Source organism: Pteronotus mesoamericanus, unplaced genomic scaffold (assembly GCF_021234165.1).
Source record: "Pteronotus mesoamericanus isolate MK-2021 breed Mesoamerican mustached bat unplaced genomic scaffold, CSHL_Meso_final scaffold_85, whole genome shotgun sequence".
NCBI classification, from domain to species: Eukaryota; Metazoa; Chordata; class Mammalia; order Chiroptera; family Mormoopidae; genus Pteronotus; species Pteronotus mesoamericanus.
This window is the reverse complement of record NW_026555329.1, coordinates 18824155-18850180: the sequence shown is the minus strand read 5'-3', so window position 1 is coordinate 18850180 and position 26026 is coordinate 18824155. Positions and strand designations below refer to the sequence as shown.

General features: G+C 40.0%; 1 protein-coding gene across 1 annotated transcript in view; it reads left to right on the top strand.

Annotated features, from left to right (window-relative positions):
• ASB4 (ankyrin repeat and SOCS box containing 4) overlaps window positions 1-24674 on the top strand; it is a 48101-nt gene extending 23427 nt beyond the window's left edge. The window contains exons 3-5 of the mRNA XM_054564567.1: window positions 12015-12505; window positions 21031-21144; window positions 22539-24674. Coding sequence (XP_054420542.1) covers window positions 12015-12505; window positions 21031-21144; window positions 22539-22727 — 794 coding nt within the window. The 3' untranslated portion in view covers window positions 22728-24674. The remainder of the gene's footprint in view (window positions 1-12014; window positions 12506-21030; window positions 21145-22538) is intronic.
• Window positions 24675-26026: the final 1352 nt, after the last annotated feature.

Sequence of the window (26026 nt, the reverse complement as noted above, 5' to 3'; positions counted from 1 at the left end):
AATCCATAAATATGGTTAACCATAGAGCCTTTATTTTTGATATATCTTACGGTAATTATATATCATAGAACAGACTTTGGGAAATACTGGCTTAAAAGAATGAAACTGGAGCATAGGGTTAGAAATGGAATTCGTATTTGGTGCAGCAAGAGCTTCATTTAGGTCTTTGCACATCAATTGTTCTTCCAGGTCCCCATCTGAGGGCAAATTTTATCTCACTGTAGTAGGCAGAATAATGACCCTCCAAAGGTGTCCATAGTCTGATCCCTGGAATCTGTGAATATGTTGCCTTACATGGCAAAAGGTATTTTGCAAATGTAATAAAATTAGGGACCTTGAGATGGGGAAGGTGGCTTTGGATTATCTGAGTTGGCCCATCTCCTTAAAATTGGAGAAACTTTTCTTGACTGAGATCAGAGGAAATGTGACTACGAAAGGAAGATCAGAGAGATATTTTGTGAAAAAACTCTACCCGCCATTGCCTGCTTTGAAGATGGAGGAAGGAGGCCATAAGCCAAGGAATGTGCGTGGTTTCTACATGCTGGAAAATGCAAAGAAACAATTCTTCTAAAGAGACTTTGGAAGGAACAGCATCACAGACTTTTGATCTTAGCCCACCGTATTAGTCAGTGTTTCCCAAAGGCACTAAACTATGAGAGAGAGAGAAAGAGAGAGAGAGAGAGAGAGAGAGAGAGAGAGAGAGAGGTTTTAAGGAGTTGGTTCATGAGACTGTGGTAGTACAAGTCCAAAATCTGCACAGTAAGCCAGCAGCCTACCCAAGGGAAGAGTCGTAGTTCAAGTCAAAGGCAATCAATACACTGGCAGAATTCTTTCTTCCTCACTGGCGGCTCAACTTTGTTACACTCGGGTCTTGAGCTGATTACATGAGGCCCACCTGTGCTACGGATAGGAACACGCTTTACCTAAATCCACTGTCTTAAATGTTAATCTCTCCTAAAAAACACTTTCACAGAAACATCCGTAATAAGTTTTGACCAAATCTCTGCCCACCGTGGCCCAGCGAAGTTGTCACGTAAAATTAGCCATCATACTCACTGAGACCTGTGTTGGGCTTCTGACCTGCAGGACTGTAAGATAATATATTGTTTTAGGCCACTAAATTGATGACAACTTGTTACAAAAACAACAAGAAACTAATATACTCACCTTGTTCCCATTATAAGCATTGTCATCTACTGTATTGCTAGTCATTTCCTACTGAGGACTGGGTCCCCTGGTCTATCTCCCTTGTCCCATCATCCAAGATGGACTTCAGTTTTGACATAGATTACCAGTCCAAAGTCCCCCTCATAGCTCCTGGACCTTCTCTGCTCTAACAACCTTCATCTCACTCCAGGCAAGCCATCCACTCACATCATCACATCTTGGCCTTTTATGTTGCTTCAGCATTTTTCACTTTCTACCGTTTCAATCATCACTCCCTCATCTACACCTGACCAGTTCTTCAATGTCATAGTGACTCCAGTTCCTTGTACCTCCTTTTATCATGACCTCCTCACTCCTAGTTTTAGCTCTTTCCCTCCTCCATCGGGGCTTCCTGGTTGATGACTTGAATGACTATCTCACCGACATTATGAATTCTTTGCCATAACAGGATTCTTCCGCACTAACACAGACCAGGCTAATATACACCTCCTACTTACTGTTAAGTATCTGTAAAAATACATTAAAACTTACCCCCCCAAAAAAGCCCTTTCACAATAGCTATGTAAACTCAATATATGAACAAACTATAAACCAAATAATGAGTTAAATTTCTATTTACGACATCAAGAAAAGGAAAGGGATGTACATTTTTGATGAGTTGCTACATGCTATCCCCTCCTTAAAGACAATAGGACTTTTGCTAACTCCTGAGTGGCCTCCCAGGAGTTAGCAAAAGCAGTTGACTCCAGTGTTCAGTGCCTGGCTTCAGGATGCACAAATTCTCCTTCTTAACTCCCTTATCAGTCTACATCCATTGAGAATACAACTCATGTTATTCAGTGCATCAAGAATTAGAGAAGATCCTGTAGTCTTGGAGGGTTAGTCACTACCTGCCTTAGCTCTCAAGTACGTAGATGATAAAAGAAGTCCTACTGGGAGTCTAGGAAAGATACACTGGCCCACAGGGAAGGATTATTGCCCTGACAACTCAGAAGAGGAGGATAATTCTGAAGCTGCCTTTCTGCAAGAAACAGACAAAAAAAGAAAATGTGAAGCCCTCTGATTAATTCCATCCAAAGTTTGAAGGTGACATGGCATCTTTGAGACCTGAGCTGATCATGGGCTGAGATAAGGGCAGAAATGCAAAGGCAGCAGAGGGAAGGAATTTCCTTCTTCCATCAGCCTCAGGGGCTGTCCTAAACCTTTACGTAGTCATCCCTCCGGCTTCATCAGCTTGGACCCACACCATACCACACAAATGAACCCTCCAATAGCAGGAGGTCTTTCCCCCAAAGCCCATTTCATGATGTGAATCCCTACCAGTGACTTACCTCTGTTTAAGCAATGGTTCTCCCTGTAAGCCACTGGGTGTGAAAGGAACCCAGGTGTTCCTTCTGGGCTGAAGGACTCCTCCCTCATGGTCCAGAACGCTGGCTGCTCCAGAGATGGGCTTCATCACCATTGCTTTGCTGTGCCGTTGCCATCGAAAAGGGAAGGCCCACTTTTGCTCGACTAATTCTTTATCATGCAACTGGCTTCTGCTAACCGAGTGTCCTGCTTGCTGCTCCCCCTGCTCCTCCCAGTCTGCCTCAGAGCAGAGGGATTCCTCCCCTTCCTCCCCCATCACCTCCCTGTCTCCTTCCAGCCCTGCTTCTGTGCGGCTGGACCCTTCACCTCCACCCTTAGGCGATTCTGGCCACTCATTGTTCAGAATTTTGTCTTGGGGGAGAAGAACTCATTATTCACTGTCTCTAAATTCATGGGCTTAAAAAAATAAAAGAGCAAGCAATAAGTAAATAACAAAAACTTCCCAGGATTAACCTTTTTTTTCCCCAATCAAATGACAGTAACGACAATCATTTTCTTCAGCACAATCCGAATCATAAGATATGGCCTCCCTTTATGAGTCCAAGATTAGCACAAAGTAATGTAATAGTACATTTTCCAAAGTCTGAGTTATTCAATCTTATCTGTGGTTACTTTACTAAATTTTAATCAATGTGTTTTTGGAATGAAAAAGATAAAAAATAAAATAGGTATAAGGTGACTGAGCTCAGTGCCTACCTCTGGATTGTTCACGTCTTGAAAGATAGCTTTTCCTTTAGGTTGAGTAAATGAAAAATAAACATAAGAATAAATAAAAAATGGCCTCTATGAGAAAAAGGCTGTATCCCAAGGGATGAGAAGCAATATTCTGTGTAGTTGAGAGATAAACTTTGATATGAAAAAGATCAGCAGGCAGAAGGAAATAGTTTGTAATATTTGCTTCATGGTTTCAATATGTTTTTAAAAATCCGGGTAGCTGTTAAAGAAGTAACTTGCTATGAGAGCAGACTACGTGAGAAAAGGCTTGGTTTAATAAGCATTTACAGGGCCAAGCTGTTTTCTCCTTTACTGGCCTTTCTTCACCTTATTTCCTGGCAGACCCCCGGGCTCAGGTGAAGATGTATTTTTCTCATCTAAACTCACCTTGGTGATCTTAGCTGGTCCCATTGATTCAACTGTCACCCAGTGGTGCTCACTCCCAGACTTCATGTCCCAGAGTGACCCTCTCCTCTGAACTCCCGCTCATCTATCCAACTACATAAAAACCCATCTCCTCTCTCATTTAGAATATGGTCTAAAGTCTTTCTATGACCTTCTGAGCTCAACATTGTCTGACCCCTGCCTGCCTCACCAATGCTATTTCCCATCATTCCCTCTCTTACCTCTTCTGATGCTTGCTTTCATTGCATTTTTCTGAACATATCTAGCTTGTCCTTATCTACCTCACAGTCTTTCCTCCTGCTATTTCCTCTGCCAGGAAAGCCTTTCCCATTGTCTTCGGATGGTTTACTTCCTTGCTGCACCAAGATCACATCCTCAGAAAGTCTTTACATTAAAAGTGCCATCTTCTTTCTGCACCATTCTCCATCAATTCATCTCATCTTGGGGATGAATTATTCACCCTTATTTTTCTTCTTAATACATCACAATCTAATATATATATATATATATATATATATATATATATATATATATATATATATATATATATATATATATATATATATATCAGTTACCTATTTTGTGTGTCTTCTTCAGTAGCATGTACATTCCATGAAGTTAGGGACATTTTCTGGCTTATTTACTATGGTGTTCTCAGAGCCTAGAACAGTAGCATGGTATTGCCCATAGTAGGGGCTCAACAAATATTTGTTGAGTGCATGAATGTACCAAGCACAAAGGACACAAAGACAAACAGAAATAACATCTGTTCTTAAAGATCTTACAATGAGAAAGAAGACACCGAAGTCTGTCAGAGTGAAAATAACATTATTTTTACAGTGGAGAGACAAGTAGCACAGCCCAGGGGTAAAGGAAGGTTTTCTGGAAGACATGACACTGAACCTTGAAGGCTGGGTAAAGTTAATCCATCAAAGAAAAAAAATTAAGGCTCTGCAGGTCAAGGAAATGGCATAAGCAAGGGCCCGAGGTGTCTGCTCAGAACGAGAGCCAAGGGTCCATTGCCCAGGAAGATCCGGTGATGAATCTTAAAGATCCCACCTGGAACCTGGATCAGGGAGACAGATCTGCCCTGCCTTGCCAGTCAACCTTGCGATATAAGCTTTTCCCCTTTCCTTTTATTTTTCTCAAAAGCTAGTGTCATAGTATTGTCCTCTATGCATGTTGGGCAGTAAGCCCTTGCTTGGTAACAGGATCAAGATATTTAACACTGATAACGCAACCTTCCCCAGGAGATTTTGGAATTCTGAGTGTGAATGTGTTGGATGGGGCATCTGCAGAGGTATTGCAGGATGATGACAGAGACAAAACAGAGACTGAGTCAGGTACTTATGTCTTCAGTACAAACAGAAGAGCAACTAAGAGTTTGTGAGGTTGTAGATAAGAAGGGATTAAGAGTAACCTCAGTGGGTGACAAAAACCTGAATGGATGAGGGGTTGTGCCCAAGGGTGAAAGACAAACAGGTCAGAAGCACCACTGTTGGTTTAGAAGAGGGTAGTTCTCAACTCCAGACCCAGGAGAATGTGAGAACTAGAGAAATGGAGACTTAGAGGAAATGGTATTTCATTTAAGATTTTATTTAAGACAAGACTATGGAAGATATGGGAAAATATATTTGCTATAAATTGCAGATTGAAAGGGCAAAATTGAAACTAGAACAAAGCAGCCAACTGAAAATATGCTTTGGTGACAGTTAATAACAAACTTGACACTGCACAAAATTGCATCCTTGACAAAGAAGCATACTTGAGAAACAATCCCAGAACACGCAGAAAATGAAAAGCCCTGAATATGAAAAAAATCTAATCTTTGTATAATAGATGTTTCTGAAGAAAGCTTACTGTTAATAATGAGCAAGACAATATATGTAAAACGCCTAGTGAGCACTTGAAAAATAGCAGACATTATTAATATTTTCACAAAGGAACACTGAACAAATGTGCTGTCTTTTGCCTGTAAAAAAGCCTATACAAGTATGGTTTTTGAACAGTGGCAGGTGAAGTTAAGCTGATGAGAATGAAGACATCTCTGACAAGTATTGATAGCTAATGAAGATTCTAAACTTCTACCTCAGGTTAATAAATTGAATGAAATTCTTTCTTGAATTCATACTATTATAGCCCAAGATAATAATCCATGTTTCCTTATGTTCTCACACACACTGGGGCCACTATAACCAAAGAGACTAAATACTTTTCACCCCTCCTTAGCATTTGTTCTAAGAAAAATATAATGTTTTAAGGGTGGTATTTAAAAAAAGTCATGAGTAATGCACCATATTTTCACACATGCATTTGAGAATTGGGCTTTAAAAAATTGTGAGAGGAGATTTATTTTCAATGACCATAATTCAGTAATTGGTGGGTGATGAACATGTTAAGCAAAAAGAGCTTTTACAGTTTTATATATAAACATATATGTATATGTATATGTATATAAAGGTTTCTTTTCTGAATATGACCAATATTTTAAAACAACATAGAAAAATTTTCTGTGTGTGTTGCAAAACACCTTCATGTGTACATGGAATGAGTTGGTTTGGTTCCTGGCACAATAAATGAAATATATATATATATAAATACTCTAATAAAATATGAAATTTCAACAATAAAAATAGTAAAAGTATAGAAACAAGTGAATAAATAAAAAAGTAGACTGCTTGTAAAGGAATGAAAAATTTGGTGGGCTTTTGTATCTTCATAATGTTCAGTATTAGAAGAGTGGAGAAAATTACCCAAGAATTCTACACCCCTTAAATATCATTTTTTTTAATGTAGGATTACAATAGAAAAAATAGTCTCAGGTATTCGTGTTCTTAGAAAATTTGCCAATAGGTGTTCTTCCTTAAAAATTTACTAGATATGTGACTATAAACTGGATCATGCAAAATACAGGGATGTATTCATGAAAAAATTTAATTTTTGTTTTCCAGTGTCTCTTTAAGTTGTTCAGAGGATCTAGTTTCTCCCCTACAGTGGGAGGAAACCTCAGGTGGGTTTATATCTTCTGTGGTAACTCTTAGGTAAGAAAAAGTTATTTTGTGACTTTAAGTCTCACAGTTTAGTCTCAATTCGAAAGTTGAACATCCAAATAGTAAGTCAAGCTTGATTTAAACTTGAGGATTGCCCTCTCCCTTGCTCAAGTCTGCCAAAGACTGTAAGCACATACTGGGGAGGGGGTGCACACTCTCCTGCACTCGGCATTTCTATTCCTTTTTACCCATCTTACTAACGGTGGTTCTCAGCCCCTGTGGAGCTGCTGCAAGGGAGAGGAAGGAGAGACAAGCAGAGCAGGGAAGTTTCTTCTTCTAGGAATCGAGCTTGGCCACCTTTTGGAGTTTCCTGACATTTCTTCCACCAACACAATCCCCGCTGGTTTTTGCAGCCAGAAACTGGACACTTACCTTCTTGGCCCTGGGCTGGGGAGTCTGGTGTGGAGCTGGGACTGCTCACTCCTGAGATATTCCTTCTGAATTTTTATCTACCACACGTGGACGTGGGACCAGCGCATTCCATGTCTGCACCCCTCCTGCCAGTCTGGATGGATGTGGTTTCTTTAATTCTGTAGTTGTCAGACTTCCGTTCACTTTGATTTCTGATGGTTCTGAGTGAAGGTTGTTCTATATTTTAGTTGTAATTTTGATGTGGTTGTGCAAGGAGGTAAGTGATGTTCACCTATGCCGCCACCTTGACCAGAACTCCGTCATGTAGCTTTTGATGTAACAGAACTTTCAGGGAAATGTGGATGCTTCCCAGGGCCAATTTGTATGCTGCAAGGAGCAGCAAAGCCCAGAAGGTGGCGCCACAACATGGCTGAGAGCCCACAATCCGCCAACCTAACAATGGACGTTTGGAGGCAGTTTAATTTTATTTGGAATAAAACAGTCAATGTGAGTTTTCATAGCCAGGATTTCAGAAGTTGATTCTCTCTTTTGGGGGATAACAAAAGGAGAAAATCACACAGTACAGGAGAGCAAAAAAAATTGAATACTGACTGGTGCTGTGTCCCTGAGTAATCCTGGCTTCAGGACTGTCTTTTCCCTTGGGCTGGCCTGGCTGGCTGGGTACCATTTCTTATTGTCAGTTCCCACTTTCTGTTCAGATTTTTATGATATCTCTACTTGTTGTCCCATCCTTGGCGCACACAAATCTATGTCTTCTTTGCCCATACATGAAATCTGAAAAGTTCTTGTTCTTTATCAAGCCATGCAAATTAAAGTTATCTGCCTCATTTGCTACCATTCCAGACTACTTCTGGAGACCATCTTGCATAATTAAAAGGTTCATCAAAGTTCTTCTCTCATTAAAAGTTTCTTTAACTCAGAAATAATTTACCTTGCTCCTGTAGAATAAAAATTACTGTAATTTTTTTTTGGGGGGGGGAGGTGGGTATACTTTAAAGAATGTTAAGAAAAATCTTTAGAAAAAGAGACCATGTTTTTGGCTGGAAAGACTCTATATTGTGAGAATGTCCCTTCTTCCTAAATTGATATTTTCACCAAAATAAATGCCAGATTAATCCAATGTTAAACATTTTAAAAATCTATACTAAAACTAAATTATGATTAATTTGGATAGTTTTGCAAATTTTGAGAGGAGTAGGAAATTCTAGTATTTATTAAAAAATTTATTGGTTTTTATATTGACTATCCAAAGTTAACATCATTGTATTTAAGAAAGTCCAAATAAACTGTTTTAAAATTTTATAACAATTATTAAAGCAGAGGCTTACATCTTCATTTAACAAAGAGCTCATATAAATGTAAACAGTCTTCGATGTTTAAAAGTATAAAAATTTGGACATTTAGCAAAAGAAGAAATACCACTAGTTACTAACTACAGAGAAAGTGTTCAAACTCTAATAAAGTGAATTCTTTTTTTAAAAAAAAAAGAGTATTTTTTTACTTCCAAACTAGCAAATTTTTTAAAATGTGTACCAACACACTGGTGAGTAAAATAGCACTTTTCCATATCAATGAGCGATCTGTAAATATAACTTTTGGCAGTTATTCATAAAGGTCCTTACAATATTTCAGTTGTTTCATTTTAATGACTCTATTTTGGGGGGAATTTATGCCAAGGAAATAATCCTATAATTTATATATAAATTTATTAATTGTAGCATTAGTCATAAGATCAAAACTTTAAAAAAAGATCTTCATACCCAACAGTAAGGTAAACTCACTCTATAGAATATTAGGTATTTTTAAGTGATATTTAAAATAATGAAATAACAACACAGAAATCCTTATAATAATATACAAAAGGCAGTTTTGGTAAAAAAGAACAAGTATTAAAATATTGCTAACAAATTTTTTGCTAGGAAAGCAAACATTTAAGCAGTGTGTCAGTTCACACGCACAAGACTGACTAAAACTAAATAGACTGAAAATACCAAATGTTGACAAGAATGTGGCACAACAAAAATCCTCACACATGGTTTATGGGAGGGCAAACTGGTACAACACTATTTGATACCATCGAAGGAAGCTGCAGATATGCATGCCCAATGGCCCAACAATTCCACTTATAAGTAAGGAGCCCAGAGAAACCCCTGCACGTGAGCTGCAGGGTACAAGAACCTACAAGAATGCTCCTGGCAGCAGTGTTTGGAACAAGCAGAAACTGGGCATGCCCAGCCCATCCCCAGTAGGATGGGTGAATTGTGGGTTACTTGTGCTATGAAGTAGGACACAATAAAATCAACAAATGAGAGTTAAACATCATGATATAAATTATTTTCACAAACATAATATTGAGTGAAAGAAACAAGTCATAAAAGAATGTGTCTACTAATCCATTTATATAAAGTACAAAAATGAATGAAACCAAACTACTTTGTTTAGAGGTATAAACAAAGATGATGAAACTGTAAGAAAATGCAAGGACATGAGTATCATAGGAGTCAAGATAATAATTACTTCTGGCAAGATGGAGGAGTAGTAATAGAGAAGGATCCATGAGAAAGTGGAGAGCTTCTCTGGGTCTGAGAGTGTCTGATTTTCTTTTCTTTTCTTTTTTTGCATGTGTCTGATTTATTGACCTGGTATATGATTACATAGTTCATGGCTTTTTTTAAAACTGCACATATGTATTTTTATATATTATATAATGCATGTTTGATATTTTGGGTTGAATTGTATTCCCTCCCCCAACCTCCTCTAAAAGAGGGTATGTTGAAGTCCTAGTCCCCAACACTTCAGTATGTGACTTTGCTTAGAAATAGGGTTGTTGCATATATTATTAGTTAAGATGAGTAGGAGCAGGATGGGCCTCTATTCTCCAAGAATGTATGTTTATCATCTCTAGTTTCTTGAATAAATTACAAAATCTACAATTAAAAAGGAGTCAAATCAGCCTACTTTATATATTCCCTGGCAATATAAAGGTATTCCAAGACACAATTCAAACACTATAAAAATAAGGATCTCCTATTCAGAAAGGAAAGCTATGCAGCCTAACCAGTTGTACCAAGGGGTCAAGGATCAATTGTACATGTCCAAGTACATTTAAAAATAAAGAAAGTGGTTTGTTCCGATTTGGCCTGTAAAATTTTCATCCCGACCCTTTGATTCCCTTCCTTACTGGAAATTCTCCAGCGTTTGAAGTGACCCTGAATATGGCTTCTGGGAAGACATTCTTATTCATTGCATTTCACTCCAGAGAAAAGAAGGGCTGGCCTGAAAGGAGGCTTGACCCAGGACTTTTCTGGGGCAGAATACTGATGAACACAGATGGCTTCATGAATGACAATCTTTGGTTATAATTCTGCTTCCTGCAAGTTGGGGTACTGACAATCTCAGCGTTTACAGAGCAGCGCACTCTGGGAAACCTCACTGGGGGCTGACTTTGTACAGGATACTGAGCATGCTTGTAGGAGCATTGCCTTTCTCAATCGTTCTGCATGATTAGAGGATGCCATTAAAAAAGGGTATGAAGGAGCAATACCTGGAGAACAGATTTTTTAAATGAACAAAATGCAACATGATTTCTATACTACTTCCAAGGTTTTGAATACCAAAAGAGAGCAAAGTACAAAAAATTTTTTTCCTAGAAAAATAATGAAGTAGAAAAACTAGCACAGTAGTAAGAGATTTTGAAGCCAGGCTGTCTGCTTTGTGACCTCTTACTTCTTAGCTTGGTGTGGTTATTAGCCTGAGTACAAATTTTTTCATCTGTAAATTTAGGATAAAAATTGCATCTATTGCAAAAGAATCCTAGCTAGGAAGATTCGAGGAGGCAGTATATAAAAAGCATTTAGCTCAGAATGTTGCACATGGTAAGTGTTTAATAAATATTTGTTGCTGGCATAATACTAGTACTAATACTACTAATAATAAGTATCTTCAGATTTATACTTGAAGTAGCTATATAAATTTCCAGCAGAGTCGATAATGAAGTAGGCCCCCTGGAGGTCATTTGGTTCACCCCATTAAATTAGTCAGAGAAGGAAAATTTCAGTTGACCATTGGACTGAAGTTGACCATTCTAGTCCTTAACATTTCCTAGCAGAAAAATAAAATTCATTTAAGTTTCCTGACTTGTCAGGTAAGTGGGTTGGATTAAATAATTTCTAAGGAGCCTTCCAAGTAATAAAAATTTGTATTTCTAATAGCCACTGTCAACCATAAGTCAAATACATTAGTCTCTAAATCATTGTCTTCCTTTCAATGGGTATTTCTATTATCCTCACTTCCACCCTTCCAATGAAAAACACGAGCTTTAGGCTGGTTTGGAGGTCCAGGTGTTGGTGGTTTGGGGTTTTCCCCAGGTGTGTTCCAGGAGCGTCACAGACGTGGGCAACTCAAGTCTGTCATCAGCCCGAGAGCTGTGTAGCATTCACATCACTGAAGGGTGCCTGGACCAAACTTTCAGGCTTTTTGGCTTTGAAAGAGAAGAAAAACATGATTTTGTGAAACATTCAAAGAAACTCATGATTATTAAACCTACTTGAATGAGCGTCAAAGGTTGCGATATAACCTTTATTTTCAATGATATTTGCTATTTTATTGATAAAAACTATTAGTCATGGGAACCACTTTGTATTTCCCAGCCCACCTAAGAGTAAGAACTAAAACTCAGCAATCGGCCAGAAATCCTTTGTTCTCCGCGTCCACCCCGCCCACCGCGGGCCCTGGTGCATTTGCTGGTTTCCCAGCAGGTGGCACTGTTGTTTCAAAGGAGTGGTTTCAGTGGGGCCCAGTAATAGAACTTCGAAAAACGGATAATGAATGACAGGCAGTGGTTAACAGGGAAGCAGTGAGTCAAGTCCTGTTTAATAAACCTTGGGTATAAAAGCAAAATAAGTTTAAATAACTGGTTTCCTCCATCTCCCTTCCTAGGGGCGAACGTGAACATGAAGACCAATAACCAGGATGAGGAGACACCCTTGCACACAGCTGCGCACTTCGGCCTCTCGGAGCTGGTGGCCTTCTATGTGGAACACGGGGCTGTCGTGGACAGTGTGAACGCCCACATGGAGACCCCCCTGGCTATCGCAACCTATTGGGCCCTCCGCTTTAAAGAGCAGGAGTACAGCAGGGAGCACCACCTCATCTGCCGCATGCTGCTCGACTACCACGCCGAGGTCAACGCCAGGGACGATGACTTCAAATCTCCGCTCCACAAGGCAGCCTGGAATTGTGACCACGTGCTCATGCACATGATGCTGGAGGCTGGTGCCGAAGCCAATCTCATGGATATCAACGGCTGTGCTGCCATCCAGTACGTGCTGAAGGTCACCTCCGTGCGCCCTGCCGCGCAGCCTGAGATCTGCTACCAGCTGCTGCTGAATCACGGGGCTGCTCGAATATACCCTCCACAGTTCCATAAGGTGAGGCCTGTCCCTCCAAGCTCCTCACGCTCGTCTGAGGCTTGATCCTCTACCTGACTTTCCACTTACATGTATAATGCTAGCTATCTTGTCCTACTCCAAGTTTGTTTGAAATCTGGGGCGGAGAGCAGGGAATGAGAACAAGCGTGGCAGATAGTCTTCCACGTCTCGCGTGAACACCAATGAGCCGTCAGTGGCTTCCAGAGGGACTGAGTTGAGAAAGAGCAGAAGGCCACTCTAAGTCGGCAGGACAGGTGGATGGTGTCAGGTAGGCGTACGCTTGCTGTCTCTTGAGCAGAATGCCTGATCTAAAGAAGACTTTTGGAATTAGTTGACATGAAAGGGCCATTCGATTTTCCGGTTAAGTGAAAGCGAATATTTATTGAATACTAATAATTTTACTTTCAATTTTCCAGTTTAGTAAAAGCTAATGTTTATTGAGTACTAATAATTGTACTTATTATAAACAATGAATTCTACTTACTAAGCACACTGTTATAAGCATTTTACATTTTTATTTATTTTTGAGTTTCTCATCTTGAAATTTAATTCTTATAGCAACACTATGAGATGAACAATATTATTATTGTATTCTATAAAGGAAGGCTTTAGGACACAGAACAGTTAAGGAACTTGCCTGACCTCACACAGGATTTGATCTTACATCATTTGGTGCTAGTATCTATTCTTGTAATATCACACTGCATAGCCTTTTTTTTTATATTTATTAATAATCTCTAGTGGGCAGCAGGGACCAGATGCTAACAAGGCTGATCTGACTAAGACATGGTACCTACTTTCAGGTAGCTTAGAATCTAGTGAGAAAGACAAACACATAAAGAGATAATTTTAATATGCCATGGTAAATGACAGGTAGAGGAATTAGGTTGATGGTGGTAATTAACTTGGACACCAAAATGCACTTCACCTTAAAATAAATCAAATGACACCACACCTAGGCTCTCATTCATTCTAAAAAATGAATTAACAAAAAACCGAGGAGTTTCAGGCATAAACCAGCTGAGTATTGTAGGGCCACAGAAAGTAGTTGACAGAGTTTTACTAAATTCACAGCTAAGTTCTACCTCATCCCTTGGCAAAATATCAGAACAGGTCTGACATTCTGTGCTGTGAGGCTTAGTTGGAAGAAAAGTTCCCATTAAGAATTTAAGAGGAGTGCACTCAGTCAGGGCCAATTCCCTATGAACAACCCCAGGAATGTTCAGAGGTAGATATGACATCATTGAATTTTGTGATATCATAAGGGATTTTTTTTTTCTTCATTGTCAGTATTGCAATGGATGATTAAGTCATTTCCCCCTTAGAATTATGTGTAATAATAAAAATGTTCTGGAACTTTATACATTTTTAAATAGAGATTTCCAAGTGATTATGATGAAGAGGAATACAAAAATAAATGATAATATTGCAACGATGTCCTTTGTTGAATTTTAAATAGGCTTTATACAGATTTCATTTTATTTTTATAATAACTTCTGCAATAGACACTGGCATTATCATCATTTAAAAGGTAATAACACTGAGATATTTTCCTAAAGTCACAGAGAGTAAGTGGTCAAGGTCATTCACTTATTTGACAAATATTTACTGAATGCTACTACGTGCCAGGTGCTGTTCTAGAAGCTGGAGATAGAGCAATGAACAACAACAATAACAACAACAACAACAACAACAAAAAGGCCTTCATGGAATATACTGTCTAGTGGGAGACAGGAAAAAAGCAAAATAACAGACAAATAAATATACTCTGATTTGTTTGGTGTTATGGAGAGAAGTAAAAAAGGTAAGAAAATAAGAGAATGCCTTTTTTGGGGTGTTCGTGTATGTGCTGTTTTACAAAGGTGAGTAGAGAAAATAAGGACATGGAGGAGCAAGTCATGTGGATGTCTGAATGGAGGGGAGAGCATTCAGGTGTAAGAAAAAGCAGGTGCAAGGAGCCTGAGGTCGGAGAGGGCTGAGCCTGTCTGTGGAAGGGCAGGAAGCCAGAGTGACTGGAGGGGAGTGAGTGAGGCGGGAGAGAAGTCAGAGAGGTGCATATGAGGGAGGGTTACAGACCATATACGTGGCCCTGCAGGCCGCGGTTATGTCCTTGGTTTTTCACACTGAATGAGAGAGGAAGTCACTGAAGGATTTTTCAGTTGGGAAGTGTAGCCTGATTTACCATACATTCCACAAGGATCTTTTGGACAACCTTTTGGAGAATAACTCTAGCAGGGGCAAAGGCATTGCAAATATTTAGGTACGGGATGAGGGTGTCTTACCCCGACAGTGGAAATGGTGAATGTGGTCAGATCTGTGGCATGTTTTAAAGAGGGAGTCAATGAGTTTTGCTGAGTGATTATTTGTGGGCGGTAAGAAAAAGAGAAGGGTTGATGATACCTTCAAGGATTTTTGCCCAAGGAATGTAAAGAAGCAAGGGGACATTTCTTGAGAGAGAAACAAGGCAAGTTGGAGCTGATTTTGAAAAGAAGACCGGGGGTTCTGCTGTGAATGAGATGCCTATCCATTTACCTATACCCAGGTGAATATCAAGTAGGCAGTTTGATGTATGAATCTGGTGTTTAGGGAAAGGTCCTGGCCAGAGGTACAAATCAGGAAGTCTTCATCATGAATATGGTATGGAAAGCCAGATGCATTAAACAAATGATGGCTATACCTACTGTTATTACGACATGCCTGCCAAGTAGAGGGATCGGTGCTTCTCGGTTTGGTTTACCCACGGGGGCCTTTCCAACCAGAGAGACAGTGTCTGAGACTGTCTAGAGACTAAATGTAGAGCTTTAGTCCGAAACTCCCTGCCAGTTGCCTGTGGATGAAACAGGTCTCTGCGAAAGAAACTAAAAGACTCTTTCTCCTCATTCCCCTTGAAGAGCCAGATAAAGGAGAATGAGCCTTTTAAGAGAGTTTCTGTTCTCCAGTAAAAAGTCTTGCCAACGTGAGGAAGGCCCCCAGGTCCTTTTCACAAAAGCAGTTCTCTGAGAGGGAACAACGAGGAGGCTTGGGAGCAGCAGCTTAGTAGGCAGGTGCATGCGCTCTGGCTTGGCCACTCCCTAGTTGTATGGTTTTAGAACAAGTTCCTCGATCTCTTGGATCCCAACTTTCTCCTCTGAAAAATGAAGGTAAAAATATCAACTTTTCAGGATTGTCTAACTAACTAGGAAAGGGGGAGTAAGGCATGGAAATCATTGAGCCCGGTAATGCTGCTCAACAAGATCATTTCCTTTCCTCCTCTGCCCAGAAAGAACACTTAACCCACTGCAAGACTCTCCTGTAGTCTTGGGAGGATCCCCTAGCTTGGAAAGTAGGCCTGCAATTAAGTGTTCCAAGGAACACTCTGTTCACCTGTAGTGTGTTCTTATCAGTTCTGTTTTATTCCTCTGAGTTCCTCTAGTCGTCCATATGCTAAAGAGAGTTAGAATAGAGTTAGTTGTCACTGATGGATGGCTGGAATCATAAACATTTTGTTGTTACCAACAGTGTAAGAGAACTGGCCCCCTTCCAAAAGAAAATGGAAGAAAACCTATTCAATTTACTATGCAGATGCTTCACAGTGATTTAGAACAACTACTCCATAGCCCAACTTCCCAAAGACAAACTCATTTTTACAACAAGTAAATGACTGACTCATTTATCCAGAAGATAAAGTGATTTGTTCTCTTGTGGACTGGGAATTTGTTTTCCTTATTCACAAGGAATAAGGTCAGAGCTGAAGATTCTGTCTGCCAAATACAAAACACATTCGCAGAGGGTGTATTTCACCAAAAGCCAATGTATAAATTACATAAGGGGGAAAAATTATAGAGTCCGCAATTGCTTTCCAGGGTACAAAAGGACATTTAATTTTTTTTTTTCAGCAGAAAGAAGTGACACCCCAGGGAGTCAAGATTGGGTTTTCAGGTAGGAAAAGAAAGACATTTGTCTAGTGGAGGGAAAAGTATGTGGAGATTTAGGGAAGGTGAGAAAAGTTTGTCCTATTGAACAATGCTGTACAGGAAGCCCAGGGTACAAGAAGTCTCTCTGATTATTAAGTACCTTTCTGCACACAAATATATTAATATAAAAGGGCAGAAGTAGCTTTAGAATTTTTCTGCTGAAGTGGTTTAGAGTTGTTACTTGTACTGGAAGGGTGGCAAGGAGATGTGTCTTGAATCTACTTTGCAATTTATGCTTTTAGGTGTCAGATGAGGGAACATATCTAAAAATCTCTACAGTTGCCACCACTGTAGAAAGAGCTTCTTTCAACCAGTTGTTCTTAGAGACACCAGAGACACACAGAAGGTGAAGTTCATTGGGCATCTTCTCTTTCTCTGACTGGAAAATGGAAGAAGTTTGTCCCTTCTGGGTCCATACCAGTCCTTCCTCAAGGTTCCCGGTAGTCACCATCTAGTGATGATTTGGAGTTTGCTCTCTCTTAAGGGTCTTTTTTGCTGTTGTTATTGTTTTGTGAAATAATTATGGCAGCCTAAAGAAGGTTCTGGAAGAAGACTGACATGCCAGTGAAGATAACTGGAAGGTTGTCAGACTGAAAGAGCATTTTGTGCTGTGAGACCAGTCTTATGTCAGCAGAAAATTTAGTAATCAATGTCAGCAAAACCTAATGACAGCAGTAGAAGCTTTGGACTTGGTGCATCTAAAGACTGCAGGTTAAGAACTACTTGATTTGATTTTTTTTTTACCTTAATGAAAAGTGAGATGTTATCTACATATTATATATGGGACTAGGCCAGGTATGAGTTAAAGCACCAAATATGTGAAGTTAGGCTCCTAATCTGTGAATGAAATATATTCCTGTATCTGTAACTTACTCGAACACTTTCTAAATACAGACTGGGCATAGGATTGCCTGATAAAATATAGGATGCTCAGTTACATCTGAATTTCAGATAAATTATAAGTAACTTTCAGTATAAATATGAACCATGCAATATTTGGGACATACTTATACTAAAAAATTACTGTTGTCTATCTGAAATTCAAATTTAATTGGACAACATTTACTATTATTATTTGCTAAATCTGGAAACTTTATTTGGGAAGTAGATAATATGTAGTAAGAGGAGAGTAACTTTTATTCACATCTCTTCTGTGTCCTCAATGTTGGCAAGAAATTAGAGGTAAGGAACACCTAGGGACAAAGTCCCTGTGTTGGGTGTGTGGGCGCTGCATCTTTAAATATGTTCACTGTAGCTTCCATGAAGTATGAATGGGGCTTGGGAATTTATGCAGAGCACAGAAATCAGTTTTCTGAGGGGACAACTAAACCATGTACAGAGCCTCATTACAAACTTTCTGACTTCTTCATGCTTTTCATTTTTATAATTCTAGTATAAGTATATTCTTGATTCAATCCTTGGATTCATTTCAGCTATCATCCCTGTACTGGTAACTCTTAAATTTAAATCTTTATTTTTGGGTTGCTCACGGGATAACCAACGTACTCCTCATCATGGCTCATCCTCCTGGAAAGGATGCATCTGGAGGCCTTTAGAAAAGAATGTGTATGGAGGTCTGGATGGCCGTTATTTTCATATGATTAGCAACATCTTTGCATTCACAAGGGAATTCTTTTGAAATTTCAACAAGATGCACCCTAAAATAATTACGGAAGAGAATGTTTCTTGTCTTAAAATAGCTATGCAGTAAGATTTGTGTCCTTAAAACATTTCACCAGTCATTACCTAAGGATTAAAATAAGATCATGAGAATATATCTGAAAGAGCACTAAATTCGGATGAAGAAAATCCAAGACCATAGTTCCTCTTGCTGTACCTCTCTGGGTTTCAGTTTCCTTAATTTGAAATTAGGAGGATTGGATAATCTCTAGGGTTTCTTGCAACTCTAACATTCCACAATACTCTGATCATAGTTTATGACTAGTGTTCAAAGCAATAAGTCAGCCTCAAGTTTTCTCCGTGTCTTTTACATAGAGCCACAGATATGCCAACCTCATCTCAGCTACAGAGAAAAGAGCAGTCCCATTTGTCTCAATTTTCCAAAACCAAGGTCCTGGAAAATTACCTGCCAACCCTTACAGCCATGTACTCAGACAGAAATCCCGCGAGTTACACTTCCTGTAGACTCAGCAATGCTGACGCTTCAGAGGTCCCATAGCAATGGATTCTCACTCACTCAGCCTACTTGCTTTCCCTCTATGGACTGATGATGTCAGATTACTCTGTTTCTTTAGACCTGGCTGAAAAAGCCATGGTCAGCAGCTTAGCTTTGTGCATTGTGCCCAGAATGTACATGAATGGATCCTCTCATTAAACAAGTATTTATGTTGTGCTTATTTGGACCCAGCCACTGGATGGGATGATTCTGATGCTTTCACTGGTTTGGAGCTTCAATACATACATTTTGTCTGCAATGGCTGATGACTATGTTTCTTAAAGATGGGATAGCTGGGAACAGCTGTGTGTTGGCATTGGCTCCCAGCTGCTCAAGAGACCTGACTGCTAAATTTTGTGAGTTTATTGTTAAGCACAACCATTGTCAAAATTGTATCATATAAACTACCAAAGTATACTAAAAACAAAGATAATAAATACTCAAAACACAATACCTCCTAATTAGTTTACATATCTATGCTGTTGGCATTATTTGGATCTATTATATCTGTATAGTAGAAACGCTATATAATGTTATTCCACATTTCTTTGCAACCATCCACTCGTGTTGGTAGCTTCAAACTCCTCAGACCATGGTCCTCTGTCTTCGCCATTTATACCCACTTAGAGTGCTTCTGAGCCCCATAGCTTTAGCCCGCACATTCTTTGTTGGTGCACAGATCACTTTCACCTTGGCCCACTGTTGGAGCATCTATCATGCACATTTTTGACTGCCACTAAGACGTTGCATAGGAAATACCCTCCTGCTCATTATCTGCTCATTTCCAAATTAGTTTGCTCTTCCAATTTTGTCATTTCAATCAGTGGCACCCCTATTTGTCCTTGATCTCAAGCTTCAAAGTTGCATTCTTTATTCCCTTTATCTGATTAGTCATTAGGCCCCACTTATTCTTTCTCAGAGCTTCAGTCTCCCTTCACTCTCATGATTAACAGTGACACCAGCTGAGCAGCCATTGGGTGCACCTCCTTCAGCCTCCTCCCTGCTCTCTGCCCTGATACCCTTGTTTACTCCTTTGCGCTTTTGCTCATGGTGCTCAGGGGACACTTGATGATCTTTATGGTAGTTCCTTATTATTTACTGGCTTACATTGCTCTCCAACTTTAAATATTTCTGCCTTTTCAACTAAGTTGTAAATTCCTTGAAGACTAAAAGCAGGTCATAAACTTTTCAGAATTACTATCATAGTTCTAAACACAGTGCTCAAGAAGGCTTCCTAACGGAGTGAATTGAATATAACACTTCTTTTTGTTAAGACTATGTAATAGCCTCCTGTTGCCTGTTAAGTCAATCCCAAGCTCTTCAGACTGGCATTCCAGGTATACTGTCAGCTAGCTGGCTCCATCTCACCTGCTCTTATCTTTAGCTCCCTGACATGACCCCTCCATTCAGGTTGGTGACCCGGACACATACGCACGTGCGCGCACACACACACAAACACACACTTAAATGGATATTAAAATGAAAATCTTTCTGTCTCAGTTTTGCCCAAGGACCCAGGACCTTAGGTACTTACCACCACACTGAAAAGTGCAATATTAGACCACTTATGACAGACCGGTAAGGAAGATCAGGAAAAGCAGTTCTGTGACCTTCTTTCCAATGACAATAGGGTGAGGTTGATAAGGACCGGGAAATTAGGAAGAAATTTCCTTGGAGAAAGTTAAGTGCAGAGGTCCGCCTTCCTGCTAATGGTGGGGTTAGGGGCTTCCTCCTCATCTCACGTCCAGTGAGGGAGGCTTTCAAAGAGGACCACAGAGAGCTTGATATGTTCTCTGAAGTTTCAAGGGAAAAGCGAAATTGATGTGTAACTCATGCTGAGAAAATGTAATGGAGAAAGTCTGTGGCTGAAGCTGCTTGTTTAGTAGCAAAGGAAAAAAAAGGCAATGAGATTAGGAATCAAGGGTGCTTTTGCTGATAACAATGGGACAGAAGTACATGTTCCCTGAGGACCAGCTGTGGTCACATTGAAGAGCCAACTGGGTCACTTTGAAATGAAAATAGGTCACACCCAAAGGACTACTAGAAATAGGACCAACTTGGCAGAAAGAAACTGGAGGTCCTCTAGTGGACACAGATGCTGTTGGGAGGGGCGAGGGCTGTGAGGGCCGGACACGCCCTCCACCGGGCCCCGCCTTCTTTGTGAGAACTTTTTTACTTGCTCCTGGATGGGGAAAGAAATCAGTCTGATTTTATTCTTCCTCCCACCTGCCATGGGGACTGGCACTGTGGGGAGTGCTCGAAGCCATGAGACTTCTCAAAGCATTTCCGGGCTCCAAGGAAACTAAGAGGCCCATACATTCATGATGTCTCTGTAAGTGGAATAAATCAGTCATATATGTGCATTAAAGAAGTGAAACTTTGTGTTTCATCTGCAGGTGATACAGGCTTGCCATTCCTGTCCCAAAGCAATTGAAGTTGTAGTCAATGCCTACGAACACATCAGGTGGAACGTAAAGTGGAAACGGGCTATCCCTGACGATGACTTGGAGGTAAAGAGTCGATTCCCTTCCTCTGGTTTTCAGTGTAAAGTGCTTCCAGACTGCAATGGAAGTGCAGGAAATTCTACTTAAATAATTGGTTTCGAGGACACTCCTAAGACCTCCTCATACAAAGGAGACAAAGTACTATAAAAACAAGGCACTAAAGTGTACAGATGCATCAAGCACATAGTACCTGGCAATGTCTTGAGAGGTTTGTCCATTTAAGGGTAAGCTGAACAATTATATAAAGGTGGCAGCTTTACTTTCTTTCCCATCAATTTAGATTGATTAAACAAAAATAATATTTGAGATTGCTCATATAGTATTTTTTACCAGAAGATTGAATTGTTTCATGCGGATTATTTTATTCACTTTAAAATATCTTGAAGTTGTTAGTAGGCAGGAACTTTCAGCTGACCCTTGAACAACGTGGGTTTGAAGTGCATGGGTACATTTATTTATACAAGGATTATTTTACATCTTGTAAACAGATGATGTAAACTAATAGTATAGGTAAATATGTCCAGTGCTAAATAAGTAAATGTATTTTCCTTATGGTTTTCTTAATAGCAGTGTCTTTTCTCTAGATTAGTTTATTGTAAGAACACAGCATGTAACACATATAACATACCAAATATGTATTAATCGACTATGTTATTGGTCAGACTTCAGGTTAATAGTAAGCTACAAGTAGTTAAATTTGGGGGAGAACAAAAGTTACATGTGGATTTCCAACTGCACAGAGGGTCAGAGCCTCTAACCTCTGCGTTGTTCAGGGATCAACTATATTGAAAACACTGTGAAAGGTCATAAAGAAAGTGATTGACAAGACTGAGTCCTCATTTTACGTCTGGACTTTGCTGCCTTTGTAAGCCAGGTCTTCCCTCGAGCCTCCCGTTCTGGGTTTTAGCAGTGACAGGCTGTCTTCAACACGTGGACAGGTATCAAGTACAGAGTACAAAGCTCATTGGGTTTGGAGGCCAATGACAGGTTCAATCTTATACTGCAACTTATTAACTATCTTACCTTTTAAAGGTTGCTCAACCTGCCTTAGCCTCATTCACTGATAAATTATCTAAATGTACGGGTCACAGCAGGCACATATAGAGTTGACGATAATATTTAGACTAATTTAAAATTGCTATTTTGGTTTACAATGCTCCCGGCAGTTCCCATAAGTATATCCTGTCTCATTCCCTGGGTTCTGAAGTGTAGAGTATTACACCACCCCCTCTCTATTATCTCCTTCCATACAAGTCCCTCGGTCCCTGGGTATCTCAATTCTGAGGCCCTGGAAAGCCGCCCCTGCGAATAAAGTCGGGCCTAAATTCATCATTGTTAATGTCTATGGATGGAAACTGTGGGGCTTTTCTGACGCTGACCTGCCTTCCCTTGTTTTTCAGAGATACTGGGACTTCTATCACTCTCTCTTCGCCGTGTGCAGTAACTCCCCAAGGACTCTCCTGCACTTGTCGAGATGCGCCATTCGAAGAGCGTTACACAGCAGATGTCACCGAGTAATCCCTTTGCTCTCCCTCCCATTGTCATTGAAAAAGTACTTGCTTTTAGAGCCAGAGGGAATCATTTATTAGGTCTTATGAGACAGAGGTTCCCATTCTCAGACATTTAAGTGGCCTCACCAGGTAGATACCGTTTACATAAACAAAAGGATACTTGGGTTGATTGTAACACTTCAGGGAGTTCAAAACACTTTACAAACACTCTGTCATTAATTGTAGGGTTTTGTGATGAGGGGAAATAAACAAGCAGTAAAGTTGGGGCATTCTCAAAGACGAGCATGTATCCAGAAGGTACAGACATAACAATAATAAGTAGCATGGATAGGTGATCTGTTACTAGGTGCCTGATATATTTTTGTAAAAATTGTCCTATGTTATCTCATTTGAAATGGGACCCAGAGTTCCTTACAACCCACCTCCCTCATCATTGATAAGTTTACATTACCATTCAGTTGGCAAATTAGTAGGCTTTGTGATCGGCCTTTTAATCTTAGTGCCTTCCCTCCATTCCCACTTAGCAAAAACTACTGCTGCTCACTTTGCAAATTCCTGTCCCCACAACAAGCTCCTCAATTTATTCTTAGTGAAGAAAGCAAGTGAGCATAGTCAAACAAGGAGATCGTTGAGTCAACTTAGAAATGAAAAACAAAGTCCAGTCCACTTGATAGTCAGAAATGGACATTTCAACACACTGTCATTGAGCCAGAGACTGGAGATGCAAAGGTGAGCCCGAAGCAAGGACTCCTGCCCTCCAGGATCTTACCATTTAGCAGAGGATCCGACATACAAGCAGGGAACTGCCGCATCAAATGTCAGGGGCGAGAGTACAGGTGCTGACTCATTCATAGTGCTTGCCTTTCAAAGTCATGCTTCTGACATGAAGGGTGGTTTTCTTTTAAGCATGAAGACAAAGAGTGAAGGGATGGTGTGAAGTAAGGGGGTCTCCTGCAGCTGTGAGTGGAAATGTAGACACTTGAAGTTTCTCCGGCCATCTAGATGTTGTTTTATTTTAGTATGTTTTCCTGTTTAGTGTGAAGGGAAAGGCTTATGTTGATTACATTGGTCTTTTTATATAACAGACTGACATTTCAGAGCATTTTAGCTGGAAGGTAAGGAGCACTTTGCTAGCAATGGCTCGTTACAGAAAGCAAATTAAGAAGACCTTTCGGAAAATGGTAAGAGTTTGAAAAAATTGGGAAGATAAGTGTGTTAGGCAGGCTTGTTAGCCGTTTGCAGAAAGAAAAGTACAGATGACGAATGTCTGGACCCCGTGGTTTATGAGGCCAACTTGCTTCCCTTTTTTGCTCTTGCTGATCACTTAGTATTGCTTTTTAAATGTCAGAGAAGATGTAATTCAGCACAAACAAATCAATTTGCCAGTTGTGGGCAGGTTTCTTCTATTTGTGTGGTCCTCCATCTTATTTAACTTTAGATGCTTGAGTTTTGAGTAGAGGTAATGTTAAATACTCAGCTTAGAATGTGCTTCTAAACTGGGATTCTCCTATTCCAGGTGCCATGTAGGAAAAATCATAGGTGGATACAATAACCTTGTCAAAATATCAGTTTTATTCAAATATTTGGGGAGAAATATCTTGTACTAAAACAAGACCTATATTATGGAATAGAATGCTGAATTTGTATGAACTGTTTATATAAAACACAATCATTCAAAAAACAGTTTGCTTGCATCAAGTTGTTAGAACACATCGTAGAATGCTGAGCAGAGGTTCATGCTGCCCTCCACCTTCAGGAATATTCTGGTGGACAAATTTGTGATGCACTGACTTAGGCAATAAAACAGATGCTGCGGACAAAGACAAAGTTCCTTCCATGGGAAATAATGTTTCTCAGTCTGCTTGCTTGTGCTTAAACCTTTTGTGTTAACGTAGGATATAATACATGACTACTTGTTTCAAATCGTTTATTCATGGATTTAAAGTTATCTTTCCTCATCTTTGGACTTTTATTTACAGGACTTAAATAAAGCTCTTCTGTTTCTTTTCATCTTTGTGAGTCATTTATTTACTGAAAAGACCTTTTCCTAACTGAATTTTCAACAATGAGACTGAAGAACTCTGTTTCATGACTTTTTTCAACAGGTAGAGAAAAAAGACAATGAGGAGATGTTCCCAGAAATATATAATATTTTCCAACTGAGATCGGGCGCGTTCATGGTGGTATGGCTTTAGACAGGAAATATGTAATATTTTCAAAAGAAAGGGTAAACACAAAACACAGGCTATTGTGATAGGAACAAGAGTGTTTTAATAACAATAAAGAAATTGTGGAGTCAGTCTCTCCTGCCTACCACCATCTGATTCCTCCTGGGTTTTTCATTTCCCTCCATTCTCACCATTCACACAATCCTGGGCAATAGCAACAGAGGAAATTATATCCTCATGATGCTTTTGTTAATTTCTGTAAATAGTCATTTAATGAGAGGGAGGGAGGGAGGGAGGGAACACCTCACTGGGTCCTGATCCTTAAGGGCTTTTAAAGGTGGAGATTTTAGGGGCAGTCCCGGGGAGAATTTCAATAGGATATTCATCATCTTTCCAGGTGTGACCTTTCAGGGTTGTGGTTGCCACTGATTGGCAGGTGCCAGGGCAGGGCAGCTGGTCCTGATGCCAGTGGTGGGGTCCCTTATCTGGCTTTGCTGCTTTTCTGAGCCCGGAGCTGAAACACAGCTGAGGCCTATGTGTTATCTTTAGGGCTTAATGTTTAAGAGTGGCCATTCAAGGGCTTATATGGGTGTCCTATGAGGCTATTCTCCTGCCCCTTGTTCTTCCTCTGTGGGGGTCTAAAACCACATGACTAGCCATATATGGGGGAGGTCCCAACAGCAAGATCAGCAGTATGAAAGGTCAGGGGATTTAAACCACCTGACCAGCGAGGAAAGATTACCCTGGGAGCGAGGTCCTTGTTTTCCCAGTTGCTAGGTACTTGGGGCCTTCCCCCCTGGCGGGGTTCTCTATCTGGCCCATTGTCCTTGCTCTGCTCGTCTGTATAACTGCCTACCACGGTTTCTCTTTGTCTTCAGAGATCAAGATGCCCCTTTTCTCCAGGTATAGAGAGGACACCTTTCACAGGAGGGTTTTATGACCAGTGTCAGGGGAGAAGGGGGCGGTGTCAGATTGACGTCTCTGTTTCTGTGTTTTCAAACTCCTTCAGCTTAAAAGTCAATTTGCCAAGGTGCCCGATGGGGATAGTGTGTCCTGACCCGCAATAGGGGGTTAAACTATTACTGCATTAAATCACATAGAACAGAGCATGACATTCTGTAAGCATTTTATTATTATTATTGTCCTTGTTTTTGTCATAATCATTACTATTTAAGGAGAGACTTCTACTGGTTTGGTAATATAGTTATA